At 44.9% G+C, this 23,744-nt stretch overlaps 1 protein-coding gene across 6 annotated transcripts in view; it reads left to right on the forward strand.

Moving 5' to 3' along the window:
- The window catches only part of nbeal1 (neurobeachin-like 1), a 243,819-nt gene that overhangs the window by 98,665 nt on the left and 121,410 nt on the right, over positions 1-23,744 (forward strand). For all 6 annotated transcript variants that reach the window (XM_080198681.1, XM_080198685.1, XM_080198682.1 and 3 more), the window contains exons 7-9: positions 13,671-13,756; positions 16,494-16,800; positions 18,404-18,510. In XM_080198681.1, coding sequence (XP_080054807.1) covers positions 13,671-13,756; positions 16,494-16,800; positions 18,404-18,510 — 500 coding nt within the window. The remainder of the gene's footprint in view (positions 1-13,670; positions 13,757-16,493; positions 16,801-18,403; positions 18,511-23,744) is intronic.

Here is a 23,744-nt window from a genome sequence, read left to right on the forward strand (position 1 = left end):
GTCTTTGGACAGTAAGGGGCAATTTAGCATGGCCAATCCCCCAAACTGCACATCTTTGGAGTGTGGGAGGAAACCGGAGCACCCGGAGAAAACCCACACAGACATGAGGAGAATGTGCAGACTCCACACAGACAGTGACCCGAGCCAGGAATTGAACCCAGGGCCCTGGTGCTATGAGGCAGTTGTGCTACCGTACCTCTAAGAAACTACGCTTGGGGCCAGGTGCCAACTGTGTGGACTGTCCCTTTATGCGAGTGATTGTTGTCAGAAGGAGAGGGAGCAGGGAAGGGAAAGCAAGGATTATTGTGCAGCAGGCAAAGTATACTTGAAGGTGAAACCATGTTCACCTTGAAGTGTTGTGTAGGACTAAAAGGCAAATGTGAAATATATTGAAATGTGCACCGAGGCAGAGGGAATTAGGAGCATGGGAGAAATTGGAAAGTCAGAAAGCTAATGAGGTAATGTAATTCCTAAAAATAGTGTGGCAAAAATAGTAATGAGAGATGAGTAGAGAAATGGAAGAATGGAAACAAATAATGGAAAAGCTGAACAAGATGATTTCCATGTTATGTATATATTTGCTACAAATAGATTAGAATATAAATAAGGGCAGTTTCCTGGCCTGAAACCCGGTCCATTGATTTTCTTTGTTTGTGTTAAACAAAAATATTTGCTTATCTGCTGGTGACCCTGCTGGAACGACAGGTTAGGTTTCCTTTGCTACCGTCAAAATTTAGATTTGCTTAATTTGAGATTGAAATGCCTTCTCTTTTCAAAGCCTTTGAGACTTTGGCACATGCGGCTGGTATTTGACATGTCAGAGAGCTGACTAAGTGCGTGGCCCCAACACAAATGGGCCTTTTGTATTCAAAGCTTGAGAACCAGTTGAGATAATTTCTATGATGATAAGTGCTCCAGTGGAGCTGTTTGTTGTTGCCCTTCTTGTGTGAAGGCAGTGAGGGCTGCAGCTATGTAAATGATCACGGTGATAATCCCTGACTGTTTGATGAATGCTCGACAACTACACTGAGAATTCTACCACTGAACGAGGCTCTCCTGTTGGCAACTGAGGGATGGGATGGGTTAGAAATGAGAGGGGCCTGTTTACCATAATTTGTGTAGGCATCCACACACACACCCACCACCCCACACACACCCACACCCACCCCCCCACACACACACACGCACCCCCCCACACACACACACACGCACCCCCCCGCCGCAACACGCACACAAGCTCTCTTTCTCTCATTCACATACACTCTCACTCTCTCTCTCTCACTGTAACAGTCGCTCTCTCCATGCAGTCAGTCTCACTGACACAAACACTCTCACACATATTCTCTTTCACTCGCCCTCGTGAGTCTGCACCGAACACAAACCTACCCAGGCCCTACCCCCATATCCCTCCATATTATACCCACTAATCTCTCTAACCTACGCATTCCTGGACACTAAGGGGCAATTTCTTAGCGTGGTCAATTAACCTAACCCGCACATCTTTGGACTGTGGGAGGAAACTGGAGTACCTGGAGGAAACTCGCGCAGACATGAGGAGAATGTGCAAACTCCACATTGACAGTGACCTGAGCCGGGAATCGAACCCAGGACCCTGGAGCTGTGAAGCAGCAGTGCTAACCACTGTGCTACCGTGCCATCCTATGTAAACTTACTAACCACGCCTCCTATATTCTCATCCAAATCATTAATGTAAATGGCGAATAACAGTGGACCCAGCACTGATTCCTGAGGCACACCGCTGGTCATAGGCCTCCAGTTTGAAAAACAACCCTCTACAACCACCCTCTGGCTTCTGTCAAGAAGCCAATTTTGTATCCATTTAGATACCTCACCCTAGATCCCGTGAGATTTAACTATGCAACAACCTACCATGTGGCACCTTGTCAAAGGCCTTGCTAAAGTCCATGTAGACAACATCAACCGCACTGCCCTCATTTCCCTTCTTGGTTACCCCTTCAAAAAAAACTCAATCAAATTTGAGAGACATGATTTTCCATGGTGATTAAAATTACCCCGAATTGAAGAAATGCATGCCTTTTTATAGTGCCTTTCACAATCTCAGGACATCCCAAAGTGCTTTATAGCCAATTAAGCATCTTTGAAGTGCAGTCCTTTGATCCTTCCCTGAAGACAGCTGTTCTGTGTGATGAAGAAATGGCTTGAAGGTTAGCTTGACCTATAATAATATTCCATCTACTGCAAGGTTAGGTCAGCAGGGTGGCACAGTGGTTAGCACTGCTGTGCCAGGGACCTGGGTTCAATTCCGGTTTGGGTTCCTGTCTGTGTGGAGTTTGCATATTCTCCCCGTATCTGCATCGGTTTCCTCCCACACTCCAAAGATGTGTGGGTTAGGTGGGTTGGCCATGCTAAATTGCCCATTAGTGTCAGGCTGACTAACTACAATAAGTGTATGGGGTTATGGGGATAGGGCCTGGGTGGGATTGTGGTTGGTTGACTCGAAGAGCCGAGTAGTTTCCTCCTCCACTGCAGGATTTTATGATTTTACGATTAGTAAGTGTGATTGCTTTTACGCATTTAGCTGGCTTGATCAGTGTGAATATTAGATCTGTGTTATGGTGAAGAAAAATAATTAAAGTTGAGTAAGAAGTGCATGAGGGTGTCTGTGATGTTGTTCAACATTCCAAGTATGAGCAACCAATGGGAAAGGATTAGATTTGATGAAAACAGTCCCACTTAATCAGACATTGTGTTTTAAACCAGTTTTTCACATGTTCTCAGGTGCCCGTCTCTTGCCCATATAGTATGTTTTCCTTCATTTCTCGATCAGGTGCCCTTTGCAACATTTGATTTAAGAGGCCAAGCAGCACATTAATAGAACTAAGTGCCCAAATAATTTTACAGCACAATTTATATTTGTTGCAAGACTTTGTAAAGGGCAGCACAGTGGTTAGCACCACTGCCTTACAGTGCCAGAGACCCGGATTCGATTCCGACCCTGGGTCATGTCTGTGCGGGGTCTGCAGGTTCTCCCCGTGTCTGTGTGGGATTCCTCCGGGTGCTCTGGTTTCCTCTCTCAGTCAGAAAGATGTGCTGGTTAGGGGCATTGGCCGTGTTGAATTCTCCCTCGGTGTATCCGAACAGGCACCAGCCTGTGGCGACTGGGGGGTTTTCACAATAACTTCATTGCAGTGTAATCCTACTTGTGACATTAATAAATCAGCTTTAAAACTATAAAGCTTGTTTGCAGTATACTCACTCCATTGGGGTATGGGAGCCAAGTCTGTAATTAATTGAGTCTCTGCTGGGACAGGCACATTACCAAATGCACCACAGGTGTAAACCCCTGCTTAAAAAAAGGCAACACTGCAAGTCCTATATTAATCTAACTTGTCTTCTTGCCTGGCTGAAGTTATCATTGGGGGTTGCAAGGATGCACACAGCCAGGACAGTAGCATTGATTTGATATATTATTGTCACGTATTAGTATACAGTGAAAAATATTGTTTCTTATGCCCTATACAGACACAGCATATCCTTCATAGAGAAGGAGAGGGGAGAGTGCAGAATGTAGTGTACAGTCATAGCTAGGGTGTAGTGAAGGATCAACTTAATGTAATGTAGGTCCATTCAAAAGTCTGACAGCAGGGAAGAAGCCGTTCTTGAGTCGGTTGGTGTGTGTCCTCAGATGTTTGTATCTTTTTCCCGACAGAAGAAGGTGAAGAGAGAATGTCCAGGGTGCGTGGGTCCTTAATTATACTGGCTGCTTTTCCAAGCCAGCATGAAGTGTAGACAGAGTCAGTAGGTGGGATGCTGGTTTGAATGTTGGGCTGAGCTTCGTTCATGACTTTTTGTGGTTTCTTGCGGTCTTAGACAGAGCAGGAACCATTCCAAACTGTGATACAACCAGAAAGAATGCATTCTATGGTGCATCTGTAAAAGTTGTTGAGAGTCGTAGCTGACATGCCAAATTTCCTTAGCCTTCTGAGAGTGTAGAGGCAATGGTGGGCTTTCTTAACTATAGTGTCAGCATGGGGGAACCAGGATACGTTGTTGGTGATCTGGACACCTAAAAACTTGAAGCTCTTGACCTTTTCTACTTCATCCTCGTTGATGTGGACTGGCATGTCCTCCACTATGCTTCCTGCAGTGAACGTCTATCTCCTTTGTTTTGTTAACGTTGAGGGAGGGATTATTGTTGCTGCACCCGTTCACCAGATTCTCTATCTCATTCCTGTACTGTCTCATTCCAGTACTGTCTCATCACTGTTTGAGATCTGACCCACTATGCTGGTGTCATCAGCGAACTTGAAAATCAAGTTAGATGGGAATTTGGCCACACGGTCATATGTGTATAAGGAGTATAGTTATTGACACAGTTAATAATAATACCTTTCAACTTCTAGCTGCAGCACTGCTGATATGGATGCAATATACACCTGCCTGCTTAAGAAATGCAGGAGAGATTAGCTGAGATATATTGGAGATGTAAAGAGGATAAAAGGCTTGTTGTGTGTAACTTAGAATGGCCGACATTATCTTCCTCATGGCAGATCACCTGGGTTGCAAATTCAAGCCTGTTTGGTAGGATTCCAGATATAAGTATTTATTCTGTACAACTGGATGAACCAAATTGATTATCTCTGCTTGCACACTGAACTCATAGCATGTGAGGTGGTTTGAAATTGGAAAAATTCCATTCAATTTAAAGTCTCCCGGATGTGATATTTTTATTTACAATGATGGAGCAGTAGGAGGCAGTAATTGGCTCAGAACAACAGAGAGAATCTTTACCACTTCAGGGTTTTAACGGGATGTTGTATAGAGGTAGTACCTTTACCACACGGACTGTTGCTCATCACCGCTCCCTTGAGGACAACTTGGGAATGAGCAACAAATGCTCGCAGAGAGTGGTGAGTTTGCATGGAATTCACTACCATGGGAGGTAGTTGAGGCCAAAATATTGAATGTTTTCAAGAAACAGCCAGATACAGCACTTGGGAGAGAATCAAAGGATATGGGAGACAGGCGGGATTGGGTATTGAGTTGGATGACTATAATGAATGGTGGAGCAGACTCAAAGGGCCAAATGGCCTCCTCCTGCTCCTCCTCTATAGGTTTCTATGTAATTCCCAGATCCCAGTAATGGATTTTTCTTCAGTGAGATGTGGGCTTTGAGGCGGGGAGAGGGTGGAATTACCCTATCAGCATATTATTGTAGCATTTATGATGCACTGTACTAGGTATCTGGTCACACATCATCGGAAATAATATGGATTGGTTTAAGAATTGGCTGTGTATTGCAAATGTGCAGATTAGTGTCTGGAGGTTTGGAGCTATCACCGATACAGGTCTCAGTAATGGGATAATTCAGAAACAGTCAAGTTACTACTGGTATAATGTATCACAGGAGCATCCTATGCAGCTTCCCACTGCTGGTTTGCCCTCTCATAACTGGAAGAATATTCTCTTTCCCTCCACACAGTAATTAGCCCTTATGTGGCACCAGTATGCTGAACTGTACCATGAAATACATGTATGTTTTTAAAAATGTGTTGCCTGCTTCTCAAACATGCTTCTCACAGCTTGGTATGGCTCCTGCTCCGTCCAAGACCGCAAGAAACAAGAAAGGATTGTGAATGTCGCCCAGTCCATCGCTCAAACCAGCCTCCCATCCATTGATTCTGCTTATAGTTCCTGCTGCCTCAGAAAAGCAGCCAGCATAATTAAGGATCCCATGCACCCTAGACATTCTCTCTTCCATCATTTTTCAGGAAAAAGATACAAAAGTCTGAGATCACATAACCGACTCAAGAACAGTTTCTTCTATGCTGCCATCAGACTTTTGAATGGACCTACCTCACATTAAGTTGATCTTTCTCTACACCCTAGCTATGACTGTAACACGACATTCTGCACCCTGTCCTTTTGTTATCTATGGACAGCATGCTTTGTCTTTATAGTGCACAAGAAGCAATATTTTTCACTGTATCTCAGTACATGTTACAGTATTAAATCGAATAAGTGGATGCACACAATGTTTACCAAGATGGCGCCAGAGTGAGGTGACTTCTTGCAAGCTAAGCCCAGCATACGCTCCAATTTTATCTTTTACTCTTGTTCTACGCTTCTAAAACTCTAGCCTAACTCTTGCTTTTCTCTACACCCTAGCTATGACTGTAACACTACATTCTGCACTTTCTCCTTTCCTTCTCTATGAACGGTATGTTTTGTCTGTACAGCGTGCAAGAAACAATACTTCTCACTGTATATTAATACATGTGACAATAATAAATCAAATCAAAATACATATAAAAATATGAAATAGGAGCAGGAGTAGGCCACTTATCCTTTCGATAATAAATTCATGGCTGATTTGACTGTAACCTCAACCCCATATTCCCGTTGACCTCTGATAACCTTTCACCCCCAGGTGTTAATCAAGAATCTATCCAGTTCTGTCTTAAAAATATTCAAAGATTATGCTCCCACTGTCTTTTGAGGAAGAGAGTTCCAGAGATTCACCACCCTTAGAGAGAAATGCTTTCTCCACATCTCATCTTCAATGAGCAATTGCTTATTTTTAAACCGCGACCCTGGTTCGAGATTCTCCAACAAGAAGAAACATCGTTTCTACATCCTCTCCCTGTTAATACCCCCTTAAGGTCTTGATAAATAAACTAAGCACTTTGACAGCCATCATAAGTTTTAAGTTTATTTGTTTGTGTCATGAGCAGGCTTGCATTAACACTGCAATGAAATCACTGTGAAAACCCCCACATTCCAGTCGCCACATTCCAGCACCTGTTTGGGTACACTGAGGGAAAATTTATCATGGCCAGTGCACCTAACCAGCGGGTCTTTCGGACTGTGGGAGGAAACCGAGCGCCTGGAGGAAACCCGCACAGACATGGGGAGAATGTGCAGACTCCACACAGTGACCCAAGCTGGGAATTGAACCTGGATCCCTAGCGCTGTAAGACAGCAGTGCTATCCATGGTGCCACCCCATCGGGGATGAACGTGATTACGACGGCCCATGTGGAAACTTGGTTATGGCTGTTTCCTGCAGTAGAATTGGAAAGAGCATTGCTCTGTAATGCATCTAATATTGTTGATTCAAATATTTTTTCCAAACATTTGCATGAATGGAAAGCTTTGCTTTTGTTAGAATAGTTTGCTTTAAAACAATCTCTGAGAAAGCAATTGATTGAGGCGCCCTGGTTATTTAAAAAAAATCCTTCACAGCCCCTTTTGGCACGCACATGTTGCTGTTAATCACTTATTTGTTTAGAATGACGGACTACAGATCCTCGCCTCTGAAAGGGACCTATGTCCCTCGAGATGATGTAAGCTGGGAATGACTAATTGTTTAGCCGGCATGTACTAATCAAGTCAGCGTGACTCACGGATGTAGAAAGCAGCATTCCAAAGTCACTGTAGCTGGTTCGAGGAACAGCTGTTACTCTGAAACTCTTGGAACTTGCATCTCGAGTGAGGAATGCAGTTTGTTGTTCAACTGTCGCAAACTAAAATGGTGACTAACATACTGTGAGCTGCACTTTGAAATAAATTGCATGGTCTTCGTAACAATTGCCCTTTTCGTGAACTACTGAGTTCTTTCAGCCTCAGTCCTGAGATCTGAGCGCACAAGCATTTAGAATTGATAATCTGGAACAAAATGATCAGCCGCTTGGACGAGTGGGAACAGTAAGAAGTCTCACAACATCAGATTAAATTTTAACCTGGTGTTGTGAGACTTCTTACTGTGCCCACCCCAGTCCAACACCGGCATCTCCACATCTTAATTAGGGAAAGCCAGCCTGGATTTGTAAAAAGCTTGTGTTTAACTAACTTGACTGAGTCTTTTTGTTGGGTAGTGCGATTAATGTCGCAAACATGGACATCTTAAAGACGTTTGACAAAGTGTCACATAATAGGCCTGCCAGCAACATTAGTTACTTGCCACATGCCCGACTTTACCAAGTTTTCGTGCTTGAAAATGGGTGCAACGCGATGATAAAATCGGGCCTTGTGAGTCGGGTAGCTCCTGCACATGATGGGAAAGTGCAGCAGTGAATACTAACATTGCTGCTGCTGTCTGGAATCAGTCTTCAGAATTGCCTACAACCCCAACTGCTTAGTTAGCACTGTGTACAGCAAGACTATAATCTCATAGTGCTGTAAGCAAAATTAAATTGTGAAACTTTGATCAAAACTGTTACGCAAAATTGAAGCATGTTGACGTTTATCTATTATTCCTCCAAACTCTCCACTGGCCTCCCTAACACACTGGTGCCAGTGTGTGCCTGCTTCGTATGAGACAGTCAAACATCCCGATCTTGCTTGCTGCATCTCTTCCAAGTTATGAAATGTGTGTCTTGTACTCTTTCTGATCGTTTAACATATATTCAGAATGCATGATGGTCACCTCTAATGGTAGAATCATAGAATCCTATGGTGCAGAAGAAAGCTATTCGGCCCGTCGAGCCTGCACCGACCTCAATCCCACCCAGGCCCTATTTCCATAACCCCATGCATTTACCTTAGCTAGTCCCTCTGACACTAATGGGCAATTTAGCATGGCCAATCTGCCTAACCCACACATCTTTGAACTGTGGGAGGGAACCAAAGCACTCGGAGGAAACCCACGAGGACACGGGAAGAATGTGCAGACTCTGCGCAGACAGTGACCTAAGCTAGGAATCGAACCCAGGTCCCCCCTGCTGTGAGGCTAACCACTGTGCCACTGTGCTGCCCTTTCTGTATCACGTTGCTTTTATTAAAACGTTGCTAGTCTTTTGGGGGATTTTCAGGCAGCCTTAGTTCCTGGGGGTATTTATATCCAAAAATAGAAGTATTCAGCTGCTAATTGTGCTTCGTAGCAAGGTTCATTCCATTGTGAATTTTAGAAGACTTTTTTTCTTTTGGAGCTTATCATGGCTGTCTTATCAGTTGGATATTTAAGGCTGCTACTCTGTTTTATATTTCGGTATATTCTGTCTATAAACTTCATGTTCTACAGATATACACCCATCTTAGCTTAGTTTCCCATTGATTTTAGCTGTATGTATTTATTCTGAGCGTACCTTGGCTGGACAACTGGTTTATTTATTTTTTAGTGCCACAAGTAGGCTTATGTTAACGCTGCAATGAGTTATTGTGAAAATCCCCTAGTCGCCACACTCTGGCACCTGTTCGGGTACACCGAGAGAGAATTTAGCATGGCCAATGTACCTAACCCATACTTGTGATGTAGAGTGCCGCCAACGGCTTGTGTTCAGTTCCCGTACCAGGTGAGGTTATCCATGAAGGACCCCATAAGGGGAGGTAATGGCCTAGTGGTATTATCGCTAGACTATTAATCCAGAAACTCAGCTAATGTTCTGGGGGATCTGGGGTCGAATCCTGCCGTGGCAGATGGTGGAATTTGAATTCAATAAAAAATATCTGGAATTAAGAATCTACGGATGACCGTGAAACCATCGTCGATTGCCGGAAAAACCCATCTGGTTCACTAATGTTCTTTAGGGAAGGAAATCTACTGATCTTACCCAGTCTGGCCTACATGTAACTCCCAGAGCCACAGCAATTGAAGGGCAACTAGAGATTGGCAGTAAGTGCTGGCCAGCCAATGAAGCCTTTGTCCCATGAATAAATAAAAAAAAGCACCTTCTCAGCCTTGCCCCCTCACCAGATGTGAGGTGATCCTCAGGTTAAATCTCTACCTGTCAGCTCTCCCCCTCTGAGGAGAAAGCAGCCTGTGGTAATGTTCATTTTAAAATTTTATCTTCTTGTTTTGAATTATCCCACCAGAGGGAATTGCCACCCACTTACTGAATCTCTTCATCATTTTCAAAACCTCAATTAGAAAAACAGCCCTTCGTAAATATAAATTCAAGAATACCAGTGAAGTTTATGCAGTCTAACCTCTACCTTTTTGAGCTGTGAGGTGGAGTTCCTGGCGTTGGACAGGGCTGACACAGTGGAGAGGTAGGTTCACTCCACTCACCTGATAAAGGAGCAGTGCTCCGAATGCTCGTGATTCCATATAAACCTGTTGGACTTTAACCTGGTGTTGTGAGACTTCTTACTTTTTAAGCTGTAACATCTATTCTGTTAAATCTGTGGAATTTGGAGTGGCGACTAAATGGGAATTCCTTTTGCTGATTGATTTTATTTGTGTCCCAAGGGGTCTTCTGCCCTGAAGTTTGGGCTAAGTTTGTCCATTGCTACATGGAAGGTGAGGGGTGACAGTGATGTAGTGGTATTATCACTGGACCAGTAATCCAGAGACCCAGGGTTCAAATCCCACCATGGCAGATGGTGAAATTTGAATTCGATTAAAATCTGGAATTATAAATCTGATGATGTTGATTGTCGTAAAAGCCCATCTGGTTCACTGATGTCCTATAGGGAGGGAAATCTGCTGTCCTTACCTGGCCTTCACGTGACTGTAGATCCACGTTTGGATTGACTGTCAAATGTCCACTAAAATGGAGGGCAGTTAGGGACGGGCAATAAATACTGTCTCCTAAAATGAACCTTTAAAAGATGATGACGTTCCAGTTGTCTTGCAATGCCTTCACTACTTGGGAGGTGTGCTGTTTGAGTCACAGAGATGGTGAGTCAGCTTAACCTTCATCTGCCATATGCACTTGAATATTCCATGTATTTGGAAAGTCAAACTGGTTGGCTTCTTCCAACTTATGTTAGTCCTATTTGACTTTTATTTGTGATATTAAAGTTTTTGCAGTTTAGGTTATATTTTATCACACTTTGTTAGCAAACCTTCAGTGATGAGTATAAACCGTCTCATTTAATTGTTGAATCGTTCCAGACTCCACCTCCCATTTCTTAGAACAAAGAAAATTACAGCACAGGTACAGGCCCTTCGGCCCTCCAAGCCCACACTGACCAGGCTGCCCGACTGAACTAAAACCCCTACCCTTCCAGGAACCATTCCTATCCTGTTCATGTATTTGTCCAGACGCCCCTTATAAGTCACTATCGTATCTGCTTCCAGTACCTCCCCCGGCAGCGAGTTCCTGGCACCCACCACCCTCTGTGCCTTGCACCTCTCTTTTAAACCTTAAACCTTGCCCCTTGCACCTTAAACCTGTGCCCCCAAGTAATTGACTCTTACACTCTGGGGGAAAAAGCTTCTGACTATCCATTTTGTCCATGCTCCTCATAATCTTTTAGATTTCTATCAGGTCGCTCCTCAATCTCTGTTGTTCCAGTGAGAACAAGTTTCTCCAGCCTCTCCTCATAGCTAATGCCCTCCATACTGGACAGCATCCTGGTAAACATTTTCTATACCCTCTCTAAAGCTTCCACATCCTTCTGGTAGCATGGCAACCAGAATTGAACACTATCTTTAGTTATTTATGTTTGAGTTAAGCTTGCATTCGGGAAGAAGATCAGAAATCTCCTCGTCTTGACCTGTTGCTGCTCTGAAAAGGAAGTTAATTGTTGCTACTGAGAGTTTTAACATTCTAATAGAAGAGGAGAAATCTGGCATCGCAGGCAGTTATTTGTTTTGCTTTAAAAACAGAACTTTATGCAAGCTTCATCATTCAGCAGAGATTAGTCTACTGAGTTGTGACATAACTTAATATTTCCTTGACAGTGATAAATCAGAGAAAATGAGAGTCCATTGTGAGGAATACTCTCTCAACGTTATCAAAAAGGCAGCTATTTGTATTAAGGTACATGCTTGAACATAGAGATTGCTCTGATTCCGATTCCAATTCATTGCCCTGGTGTTGTTTTGCCCCAAGCTTACCTTTTAAGGATCAGGCATTAAACCCACGGCCTGTTATACATTGAATGTATTCAAGAAGGGGCTGGATGTAGCACTTGGGGCGAATGGGATCAAAGGTTATGGGGAGAAAGCAGGATTAGGCTGTTGAGTTGGCCGACCGGCCATGATTGTGATGTATGGCAAGGCAGGCTCAAAGGGCCAAATGGCTTCCTCCAGCTCCAATCTTCTGTTTTTCCTAGGTGACTATAAAAGATCCAATGACACTATTTGAACAAGGGCAGGGCAAGTCACTCCGTACCTTGGTCAATATTTGTTCGTGAACCATTACGTCATGAAAAACAGGTTATCTGGTCATTATCTCGTTGCTGTTTTGGGAGCTTTTTATGAGCATAGTGACTGCTGACTTTCCTACATTACACCAGCCACTAGGTTCTTTTATTGCTTCATGGGATGTGGGCATCTCTGGCTAGGCCAGCATTTATTGCCCATCCCTAATTGCCCTTGAGAAGGTGATGGATCAGCCGCTTTCTTAACCCCCTGCAGTCTGTGTGTTGCAGGCACACCTGTACTGCTGTTAGGGAGAGAGCTCCAGGTTTTTGACAGTGAAGGAACCGAATATGTTCCCAAGTCAGGACGATGTGTGGCTTGGGGAGGAACTTGCAGATGGTGACAGTTCCAGGAATCTGCTGCTTCTGGCTTCCTATGTGGTAGAAGTTGCGGGTTTGGAAGGTGCTGTCGGAGGAGCCTTGATGAGTTGCTGCAAAAATACTTGACTGGCTGAGAAGCACATTGTGACAAGCTCGTGACTGGCGCTATACAAATGCGAGGCAATCTTGATTGCTTTTTGCCTTGCTTTCTTGCTTCTAGTCTGAATGTTTTAGGACATAGAACTGCTTTTGTGTTATCACTATTATGCTTGTGGGTGGGGGTATACGTTAATTACCTCAACTAGAAGCTGGTTGCTGCAGCAAACTTAATCATTGTATTTCTATTTGCTCATTGTTCTATTTGGGAAATCTAGAGTTGCTTTAAGAATTTGGAATGGAATCCAGCTACCCACTGACGTGAGGTCTGACTCACATCACGTGACTGTATCTCTTGAAATATATTTGAAAGTGTATGTTCCTTACTGAAATGTATTTGAAAGTGTATGTTCCTTACTGATTATATATGAATAAATCCTGGGATGGCTGAAACATGGTCATGCTATTAGCTAAGGTCCTGCTGGCCACACTGCCTCCAATTCATGTTGTTGGGAATCAGACCAGAAACTGCAGGGTACATTGGGAAGTTAACTTTTTCTTTTGATTTTTAGCATCAGGCTAAGGTGGTCAGAGGGTATACGGGGTAGTCAGGGAAGTAGGTTAGATGCCACAATGAGATCAGCCATGCTCTTATCAAATGGCAGAGCAGACTCAAGGGGCTGAATGGTCTACTCTTCCTGCTCATCATTCTTGTATTTGTAAGCTCTCAATTAGGGCCAAAGAAGGCATAATGGAATGATAAACAGATAAAGGGTAAAAGCAAGATTCTGAATTAATCAAACAAGCTCCATTAGCTTCCTGGAGAAAAACATTATGTGATAGCGATGGTGCTTGAAGTGTAAAATAGATCTGAAGTGATTTAGTGATTACTTGGTGCTTCTCTCATAAATAGGAACAACTCAAACACAATCATTACAGCTTACATTATCTGAAGATGTAAACAATCTCAATGATGATATTGCTACCCAAGCAGGTGAAGTGTGATGGAAGTTATTTAAGGTGATTACCTGTCAGAATCCAATAATTCTTACTCCATGCTGCCTTACGTCCCATGTGGGAAATTGATCATGAGTATTTGGCAAGTCCACTCTCTCTCTCTCACTGTGTAGTTATGTATGCTGCTTTTTAAGTGACCAATGTGCTTTTTCTTCCCTTTCTCAGAGTGTTTTCAAGAGAGTGAGCATCTGAAGGAGAGTCTGAAGTGCTGCCTTATTCATCTCTTTGGGGCTATTGTTGCAGGAGGACAGGTAAGGTAAAATAGAAGTAAAGTTTATTTATTAGTATCACATTAACATAGCAACGACGTTACTGTGAAAATCCCTCTGGTCACCACACTCTGGTGCCTGTTGGGGTACGCTGAAGGAGAATTTAGCATGGTCGATCCACCTAACCAGTACGTCTTTTGGACTGTGGGAGAAAACCCATGCAGACACAAGGAGAATGTGCAGGTAGTGACCCAAGGCAGGAATTGAATCCGAGTCCCTGGCGCTGTGAGGCAGCTGTGACGCCCCCCAATGAGCAAACAATGAACAGGATGTCAACTGACTTCAGCAGGACATAGATACATTGGTGAAATGGACAGGCACAGTGCTTAAAGCAGAGAAGTGTGGAGTGAATCATTTTGATAGGACGAATGAGGAGAGAAAATATAAAGTGAATGATGTAATTTTAAAGGGGGTGCAAGTACAGAGGGACCTAGGGGTCTATGTACAAATGTCGCCATGGAGTTGTGCAGCTAAATCCAGGACAAAGAAACTGAAAGATGAAGACTAACTCTGTGGTTGCTGGTATTGTGGAGGTGCAGTATTGTTGCAGTATTGCTGTTTGCATTTTTCAACTGACGTGATGATTTGAGGAAGGGAAGCCCCCTGGGGAGCACATTAAAGCAAGGAGGAGGTTGGTGGTCATTTGGTTGATTTCCAGTTAATCAGTGGAAAAGGTCAGCAGGATTCAAAAAGACATTGGTCATCACTGACTGTTGTACAATGAGATTAGTCCCACTCTGATGTTTGCTGGGTTGTGAATTGTGAACGACAGTTTATACTAGTGGGTGGAGCTACAGAATTAAAGCTTAATGTTTATTCGTGTCACAAGTTGGCTTACATTAACACTGCAGTGAAGTTACTGTGAAAACCCCCTAGTCGCTACACTCTGGCACCTGCTCGGGTACACTGAGGGAGAAGTGTGTTGAACCTGTGTATGATTTGCTGCATTTATGCAAGACTTCATTTTAAGATATTTCTGCCTATGCAATTACATTTAAATGCTAAGCTTAAAAAATTAACCAACTCAGTTTTAACTTGACTGCATTTTAAAACAGACAGCATGCTGGGTTAGCTAGAAAATTGACCATGTTTTTTAAAAGTACAATGCGAGCAAAAAAGGCTTTTCATAAGTCAAACTGTGCCACCGTGTCTTATAGTTTCTAAATTGAAGCATATACTAAGTCGAGCTGCAGAATATCTGGGTTAGTCAGACTTCGATCCTTGACAAAGTCACTGTTGATTTGTGTTCTAAATAATATAATTAATTCTAGCACTCAGTTTGCCTCAGGGCTTTACTGCAACAATGGCTACTCGCTTTTATATAACTCCTTTAATATAGGAAAATGTCTCAGCCTTGGTATTTTTGTTCAATAAAACTTGAGCAGAATGACTAATCTTGCTAACATCAAACTGGAATCCATCACTGCATTTGCCCTTGTCTGAATGGGCTTATGTAAGGGTTTGCTGAATGACAATGTATAACAGCAAACTCACTGGTAAACGATTGTTTGATTTAATAGTACGTGACATCCTTGTGTATTGAAAAACAAAGACCTGTTCAGTTCTATTTGGAATTTCCTGAGTGACCAGTGGTTGGTGCCCCATGCCACACTGTGTCCACAGATAATTAATATTGTAACTGTGCTCAATGCTGTTGTTGACAAACTCATCATTCTTCCGAGTGCCTAAAGCACCTCCTTAGCAAAAAACAACAGCCATCAATTAGATGTAAGCAAATATTGGTGACTCTGTACAAAACAGTGAAGCATTTACGAAGATTTTCTTTTCAGTAGAATCATAGAATCCCTACAGTGTAGAAGGAGGCCATTCGGCCCATCGAGCCTGCACTGACCAGAATCCCACCCAGACCCTGTCACCAAAACTGCTACATATTTACCGTGCTAATCCCCCTGACACTGAGGGGCAATGACATGACTTGCAATGGAAAACATTTCTCCTTTTTAATTCTATAAAATCTCATGACAGTAGAATCATATAATCCCTACGGTGCAGAAGGAGGTCATTCAGCCTACTCAGTCTACACTGATCTTCCAACGGAGCATCTTACCCAGGCCCTATCCCCTAAACTCCATGTATTTACCCTGCTAATCCACCTCACCTGCACAGCTTTTGGACTATGTGAGGAAACCGCAGCACCCAGAGGAAACTCTCGCTGACAAGAGGAGAATGTGCAAACTCCATGCAGACAGTGACCCAAGCCGGGAATCAAACCCGGGTCCCTGATACTGTGAGGCAGCAGTGCTAACCACAGTGCCAAGTGACTCCAAGAAGTTTAGCATTGAGTGCCGTGAACAAGCCATTGAATTGGACGAAATGCATGCCTTGTAATCTGTTATTGAAGTCATGACTTTGAAATTTTTCTTGTCACTGAGACAGCTTGAAACATATCCCTTAGAACAACTCCAGTTCCTTTGTTTTTTTAACAGGACTCAGATGTTGTTCTAAGTTTTGGAAATGTGTGCTAGTGTGATATCTTGGTTCAAAACCTTTGTGGCCAGGTTAACGTGAAGCCCAAACAGAGTTTCAAGCTTAGACGCTCAGACCGTTTGCACGTAGCATGTTAGCTGCCCATTTGTAGAGATGCAGTGGCCAGATTCAAAAATGGACAGTCACATTTGCGAATGGAAAGCCATTGTATTAAGTTGGATCATCAATGTAGCATTGATTTACAGAGAGTGAACATGCTTTGTCATTTCAGCGGAATGCCCTGCAGGCAATCTCCCCGGCCACAATGGAGGTCCTGATGCGAGTGTTGGCAGACTGTGAGCTGTTGGATGACAAGGACCCAGAGGACGTAAGCCATAAGTTGGAGCTGACCCTGAAGTGCCTGACAGAGGTGGTCCACGTACTGCTGACTAGCAGCTCTGACCAGCGGCAGGTAGAGATCGGCACAATCCTGGAGAATTACTTCAAGCTGCTCAACTCTGATCACAGCGCATTGCTGGGCAATCGCAGGTCTCGCAATTGGGAAAGCAGTTTCATTGCACTACAGATACAAATGCTGAGTGAGTATGCATAATACACAGGGCCTACTTTGAATGTCTTGCTTATCCCCTCAGTCAGGTTTCCAATGTAGAATGCTATAAGCATATACAAGGGTCATGGGTGGAGAGGGGACTCACAATGTTGAAATGGCGGCGCGGGCTCATTAGGCTGAAGGGCCTGTTTCCTGTGCTGTGTTGTTCTTTGTTCTTTATCAGTTATCAGCTTATAGAATTCAGAAAAATGAGGGGAGATTTTACAGGAACATATAAGATTGTGAAGGGAATAGATAAGAGAAGCAGGAGATTGTTCCCACTGGCGGGTGAAACTAGAACTAGGAGGCCTCAAAATAAGGAAGAGCAGATTTAGGACAGAGTTGAGGAGGAGCTTCTTCACACAACAGCTTGTGAATCTGTGGAATTCCCTCCCCAGTGCAGCAGTTGAGGCTACCTCATTGAATGTTTTTAAGGCAAGGATAGATAGATTTTGGAACAGTAAAGGAATTAAGGGTTATAGTGAGTGGGTGGGTAAGTGGAGCTGAGTCCATGAAAAGATTGGCCATGATCTTATTGAATGGCGGAACAGGCTCAAGGCGCCAGATGGCCTACTCCTGCTCCTAGTTCTTACGTTTAGTGATAGAGCACTTAATGCAGCGAAATCAAAATTTTTGTACAATGTATTACAATGACCTCATTTATAAAGCACCTTTAATGTGAAAGACAATTGAAAGGGTAGGTTTCAATATGTGTCTTGGCAGACAAGAGTAACGTGGGAGAGATATGTGGGGCAGCACAGTGGTTAGCATTGCTGCTTCACAGCGCCAGGGACCTGGGTTCGATTCCCGGCTTGGGTCATTGTGCAGAGTTTGCACATTTGCACGTTCTCCCCATGTCTGCATGGGTTTCCTCCAGGTGCTCCAGTTTCCTCCCACACTCCAGAGATACAGGGATTAAGTTGATGGGCCATACTAAAAATTGGCCCATGTGTCAGGGGGATTAACAAGGTAAATATGTGGGGTTACGGAGATAGGGCCTGAGTGGGATTGTGGTCAGTGCAGATTCAATGGGCCAAGTGGCCTCCTTGTGCCCTGTAAAAATTCTATGATTCTCTGAGATGGGGTAAGTTTTAGGGAGGGAATTCCAGAGCTTAAAGTTTAGGAAGTTGAAGACATGGCCGCCAGTGATGCAGCCAGAATAGGGAATGCAGAAGAGGCTAGAATTGGAGGAGTGCAGAGGGCTTGGAGCCAGAGGAGGTTATTGAGATGAGGGATGTGGCTGTGGAAGGATTTGATGCACTGGCAGATTGGGAATCAGTGTAGGTCAGTGAACACACAGCTGATGGTTGAATGGGAGTCAGTTAAAGTTAGGATATGGGTCAATAAACTTAACGTTGCAGAGAGTGAAGGCCAGCCAGGAGAGCACTGGGATAGTTTGGGATTATCTTCTTAAAAGAAAGGTTTACCTAGTGCCCCGTGTAACACCAACTTATCTCAAAGCACTTTACCAGTGATGGCTGTCATGATGCCTGGGGTAAATTGACCTTGTGCCAATATTGCTAAGGAGTACTTAAAGACACCTATGTGTTCTCTCAGCAGAAAACTACAATTTCTGAATTTTCTCCCCACAGACACTATTCCAGAAATGTTAAACTGCCCTGACAGACCTGTCCTGCAGGCAATCTTCCTGAATAGCAACTGCTTTGAACATCTCATTCGACTCATACAGAACAGCAAGGTAGACTCCCAACTGGGCCGGTGTGATTATTTGCCTTGACTAATGCTGCAGTTACCCTTTCCCCTGCTCTCTTTAAGGGCTGGTGCTGGAATTGGATAGAAAAGGAAAATGTGAACTTGTTCTCTGCTTGAAATTATTTCTGTCGCAAAACCACTGAAATGATCTGATTGCCACCCCAGAGCTCTGAGATCCTTTTTCTTTTTATTCATTCATGGGATGTGAGTATTGCTGGCTGGGCCAGCATTTATTGCCCATCCCTAGTTACTTGAGGGCAATTGAGATTCAACCACGTTGCTGCGGCTGTGGAGTCACATGGAGGCCAGATTGAGTAAGGATGGCAGATTTCCTTCCCGAAAGGACATTAGTGAACCATATGGGTTTTTCCTACAATCGACAATAGTTTCATGGTCATCAGTAGATTCTTAATTCCAGATTTTTTTTATTGAATTCAAATTCCACCATCTGCCATGGTGGGACTTGAACCCAGGTCCCCAGAACATTAGCTGAGTTTCTGGATTATTAGTCTAGCAATAATACCACTAGGCTATCACCTCCCCATTGAATTCACCAAAGTTAGGATAAAGGTATTGCAATATTAAAATGGTGGGGTAGATTTTTAAACTAAAAAGCAACATGGTAATTCCCTACTCACTTAACTGAACCATTTTCTTTGATTTAAGTAAACAAATTTCTAATCAGACGCTAGCTTATGTACATCTCATCCTATGTTTTTGTGTTACTTCGTGTTCTGCTCTCTCCCTCTCTTTGGTCTTCTTGCAACACACACCTTGCTCAGCTGTGAGTGAGGGCAGCAAAGCTTCACAGAGGTCTCTGCTAGTGCTTCCCAACACAAGCTCACTCACATTTGTGCAACAAGCAGGTCAGAGACTGGAAACTCTGCGATGATTAACTCTGAAAGCTTGTCCACCATCGACAAGGACACAAGTCAGGAGAGTGATGGAATACTCCCCACTTACCTGGATGGGTGCAGCTCCAACAACGCTGCAGCCTGACACCATCCAGGACAAAGCAGCCCTGTTTAATTGACACCCCATCCACAAACATTCACTCCCTCCACTGTCAACACGCAGTAGCAGCAGTGTGTACCATCTATAAGATGCACTGTAACTCACCAAGGCTCCATCAACATTACCTTCCAAATCCTCAAGTTCCCCTCCAAGCCACTCACTATCCTGATTTGGAAATAAATCTTTGTTCCTTCACAGTTGTTGGGTCAAAATCTGAGATCTGTGGTTGTACTACACCACATGGACTGCGGCAGTTCAAGGTAGTGGCTTGTCACCACCTTCTCGAGGGGAAGTAGGGATGGACAATGAATGCTGGGCCTAACCAGTGACACCCACAAGCCGTGAATAGAATGAAAAAATCAGATGCCTGAGTTGTACTGTGGAGGAGTACTTGGCTTCTGCTCTGCAATTCCTGAGTGACTGAGAGTGCAGGGTAATGATGCATTGCAACATCCCTTAAACCTTTTTACATCTTTCTGAATTTGCCTTGGTGAAATAGTGCGTGCTGTTACCAAGAGTCAGGGCAGCATGGTGGCACAGTGGTTAGCGCTGCTGCCTTGCCGTGCCAGGGACCTGGGTTCAATTCTCGACGTGGAACGCTGTCTGTGTGGAGTTTGCACATTCTCCCCGTGTTTGTGTGGGTTTCCTCTGGTTGTTCTTGTTTCCTCCCACAGTCTGAAAGATATGGTAGTTAGGTGGATTGGCCGTGTTAAATTCTTCCTTAATGTACTCGAACAGGCGCCGGAGTGTGGTGATTAGGGGATTTTCACAGTAATTTCATTGCAGTCTGAATGTAAGCCTACTTGTGACACTAATAAGTAAACTTTATACAGTCATGATTAGTAGAATCATAGATGTACCATAGAATCCCTACAGCTCAGAAAGAGGCCATTCGGCCCATCGAATCTGCACCAACCATAATCCCACCCAAGCCCTATTCCCATAACACTGTGTATTTACTCTGCTAATCCCCCTGACACTAAGGATCAATTTAGCATGGCTAATCCACCTAACCTGCACATCTTTGGACTGTGGGAGGAAACCCACGCAGACATGGGGAGAATGTGCAAACTCTACACAGATAGCGACCCAAGCCGGGAATCTAACCCGGATCCCTGGCGCTGTTGAGGCAGCAGTGCTAACCACTGTGCCACCGTGTTGCCCTAGTATACTGGTTGCAAGTGGCCTTGCTGTTTTAAAACTCAGAACACATTAATAATTACATTGCCACCCTTGTGTTGCAGCAGATATTTCCAGCCAGCTCCCCTCAGACTGAGCCTCCATCAGGCTTGTTCAAAATGAAACTGTGTTAAAGCTGGACAGCACACCTTGAGGCTGCAGTCATCGGCTTTTCAGTCTGTTCAGTTGCTGGATTGTAAAGGTTGATTCAGCATCACAGGTGGTCCTGACTCTTAATGGTTTTTTTTGAATGCCATAAAGTTAAATTGCAATGCAATTGAAACAGCTGGAGAGATGATTGATATCCAAACGAGCTGATTCTGTGGTGTGCAGGAGATCATTTTGGAAAAAATAATTTCAGCACAGGTTGTATGAAAATGGGGCTTTCATTCACAATTTGAACACTTCCCTCCTGTCATGCTTTGATTGTAAAATAGCTCCTTTACAGCAGCCTCTTTAGATCTCGGGAAGGGGATCTGCAGCTTTCTGATGGTCTGTTGAAAATTGTCATACAGGGCTAGTGTTCCCCGGTATTTTGTTGTGGTGCATTGGCACTCCTATGATCAGAAGGCTACTCTATTATATACAGTAACACCCCTATTCATAGAGTAACTGTAAGAATGAGACTTTTCGGATGGTCAAATCAGTACATCACCTTTGCTTCTAGCTCTGAATCTCCAGTAATTGTGCTGTTTAAAATAAGCAGAAACACTTACACAACGGCTTTAACACGTCGTACAAGTGATTTAAGAATAATGAAGAGGCAGCACTGTGCATCAAGGATATATATTCATGCTGCAAGTACTGCTTGCTTTATCTAAAATGTGCGTGAATCCAATGTCCTGTTCGTATCAGTGCTGTGGGTGCAAGAGTTTCAACAATGTTGTGGTCTACTTGCAAAATTGTAAATTAGTGTTTTCAAATCACAGTGATGTTGCAGTCTTTATTCCACTATGAGGAGTTCTAACAGAAGATCATGGCACAGTGACAGGAGACATAATGTTGATGCTTCATTTGATGACTCCAGCATGTAAATAAGAAAAGCTAAGCAGAGCATTCCTCTGAGCTCCTCTCTCTCTTCCCATTCCACATTGTTTTCTTTGCAGTCTTTGTTTTCTTTGCAGTCTTCGCTTTCTCGCACCATCGCGCGTTTCTCACGCGCTTACTTGCACCGTGGCTTTATGGCGCGCTTTCACTTTGTCTCTCCTCCCTCTCTTTTCCACTGTCTCGCTTTCTTTCTGTCACTCTTTCTTTCCCTTTCTCATTTTCTCCCTCGCGCTGCCTGCCCCGGTACGCTCTCCCCCCTGCCCGCCCACTCTCTCTCGCTCCCTCTCCCTCTCGGTCTCGCTCCCTCTCCCTCTCGGTCTCGCTCCCTCTCCCTCTCGGTCTCGCTCCCTCTCCCTCTCGGTCTCGCTCCCTCTCCCTCTCGGTCTCGCTCCCTCTCCCTCTCGGTCTCGCTCCCTCTCCCTCTCGGTCTCGCTCCCTCTCCCTCTCGGTCTCGCTCCCTCTCCCTCTCGGTCTCGCTCCCGCTCCCTCTCCCTCCCCCTCTCGGTCTCGCTCCCGCTCCCTCTCCCTCTCGGTCTCGCTCCCTCTCCCGCTCCCGCTCCCTCTCCCCCTCGGTCTCGCTCCCTCTCCCCCTCGGTCTCGCTCCCTCTCCCTCTCGGTCTCGCTCCCTCTCCCTCTCGGTCTCGCTCCCTCTCCCTCTCGGTCTCGCTCCCTCTCCCTCTCGGTCTCGCTCCCTCTCCCTCTCGGTCTCGCTCCCTCTCCCTCTCCCTCTCGGTCTCGCTCCCTCTCCCTCTCCCTCTCGGTCTCGCTCCCTCTCCCTCTCCCTCTCGGTCTCGCTCCCTCTCCCTCTCCCTCTCGGTCTCGCTCCCTCTCCCTCTCCCTCTCGGTCTCGCTCCCTCTCCCTCTCCCTCTCGGTCTCGCTCCCTCTCCCTCTCCCTCTCGGTCTCGCTCCCTCTCCCTCTCCCTCTCGGTCTCGCTCCCTCTCCCTCTCCCTCTCGGTCTCGCTCCCTCTCCCTCTCCCTCTCGGTCTCGCTCCCTCTCCCTCTCCCTCTCGGTCTCGCTCCCTCTCCCTCTCCCTCTCGGTCTCGCTCCCTCTCCCTCTCCCTCTCGGTCTCGCTCCCTCTCCCTCTCCCTCTCGGTCTCGCTCCCTCTCCCTCTCCCTCTCGGTCTCGCTCCCTCTCCCTCTCCCTCTCGGTCTCGCTCCCTCTCCCTCTCCCTCTCGGTCTCGCTCCCTCTCCCTCTCCCTCTCCCTCTCGGTCTCGCTCCCTCTCCCTCTCCCTCTCCCTCTCGGTCTCGCTCCCTCTCCCTCTCCCTCTCCCTCTCGGTCTCGCTCCCTCTCCCTCTCCCTCTCGGTCTCGCTCCCTCTCCCTCTCCCTCTCCCTCTCCCTCTCGGTCTCGCTCCCTCTCCCTCTCCCTCTCGGTCTCGCTCCCTCTCCCTCTCCCTCTCGGTCTCGCTCCCTCTCCCTTGCTCCCCTTCATCTCTGGTATCCTTCTCCTTTTCCTCTCTCTGGTCTCTTTCCTTTTTTCCACTAGTTGTCTCTTTTCCTGCCTTTATCTATCTCTGTTCTGTTATGTCCCTCTTCCTTTCTAGAAGGCTGATGCAGGAGGTGTGCTGGTTTAGACCTTGGAGGGAAGTGATGTTTACTGTTTTCCCACTTGACATAACCCGACAGATGTCACGAGAAGAAATAACAGAAACACGCTCTTCTGGGATTGTATAGCAAAGGAACAATATGTGGAATTAGAAAACCATGATCTGAACTAAAGATTGTATGTGTGTGGTTTCAAAAAAATGAGTTGAGCACAAAACCGCAAAACTAATATTAAACTGCAAAGAAAGCTTTCATTAACAAGCTGGCATGGAATCCTAATCTTTTTGCCAGTTTTGTCTTATGTAAACGCAACTTTTAAAGCTTGCAGTTATTGTGGCGCTGCTATTAAAAGGGAAAGACCTCCTTTGCGACAAGCAACTGTGCTTCCTTTGCAAATGCGAAAGAGCCACAGGCAAAAGTGTTTTGTTCT

The sequence above is a fragment of the Carcharhinus amblyrhynchos genome, chromosome 11, assembly GCF_965287045.1.
Source record: "Carcharhinus amblyrhynchos chromosome 11, sCarAmb.v2.hapA, whole genome shotgun sequence".
In the NCBI taxonomy this organism is placed as follows: Eukaryota; Metazoa; Chordata; class Chondrichthyes; order Carcharhiniformes; family Carcharhinidae; genus Carcharhinus; species Carcharhinus amblyrhynchos.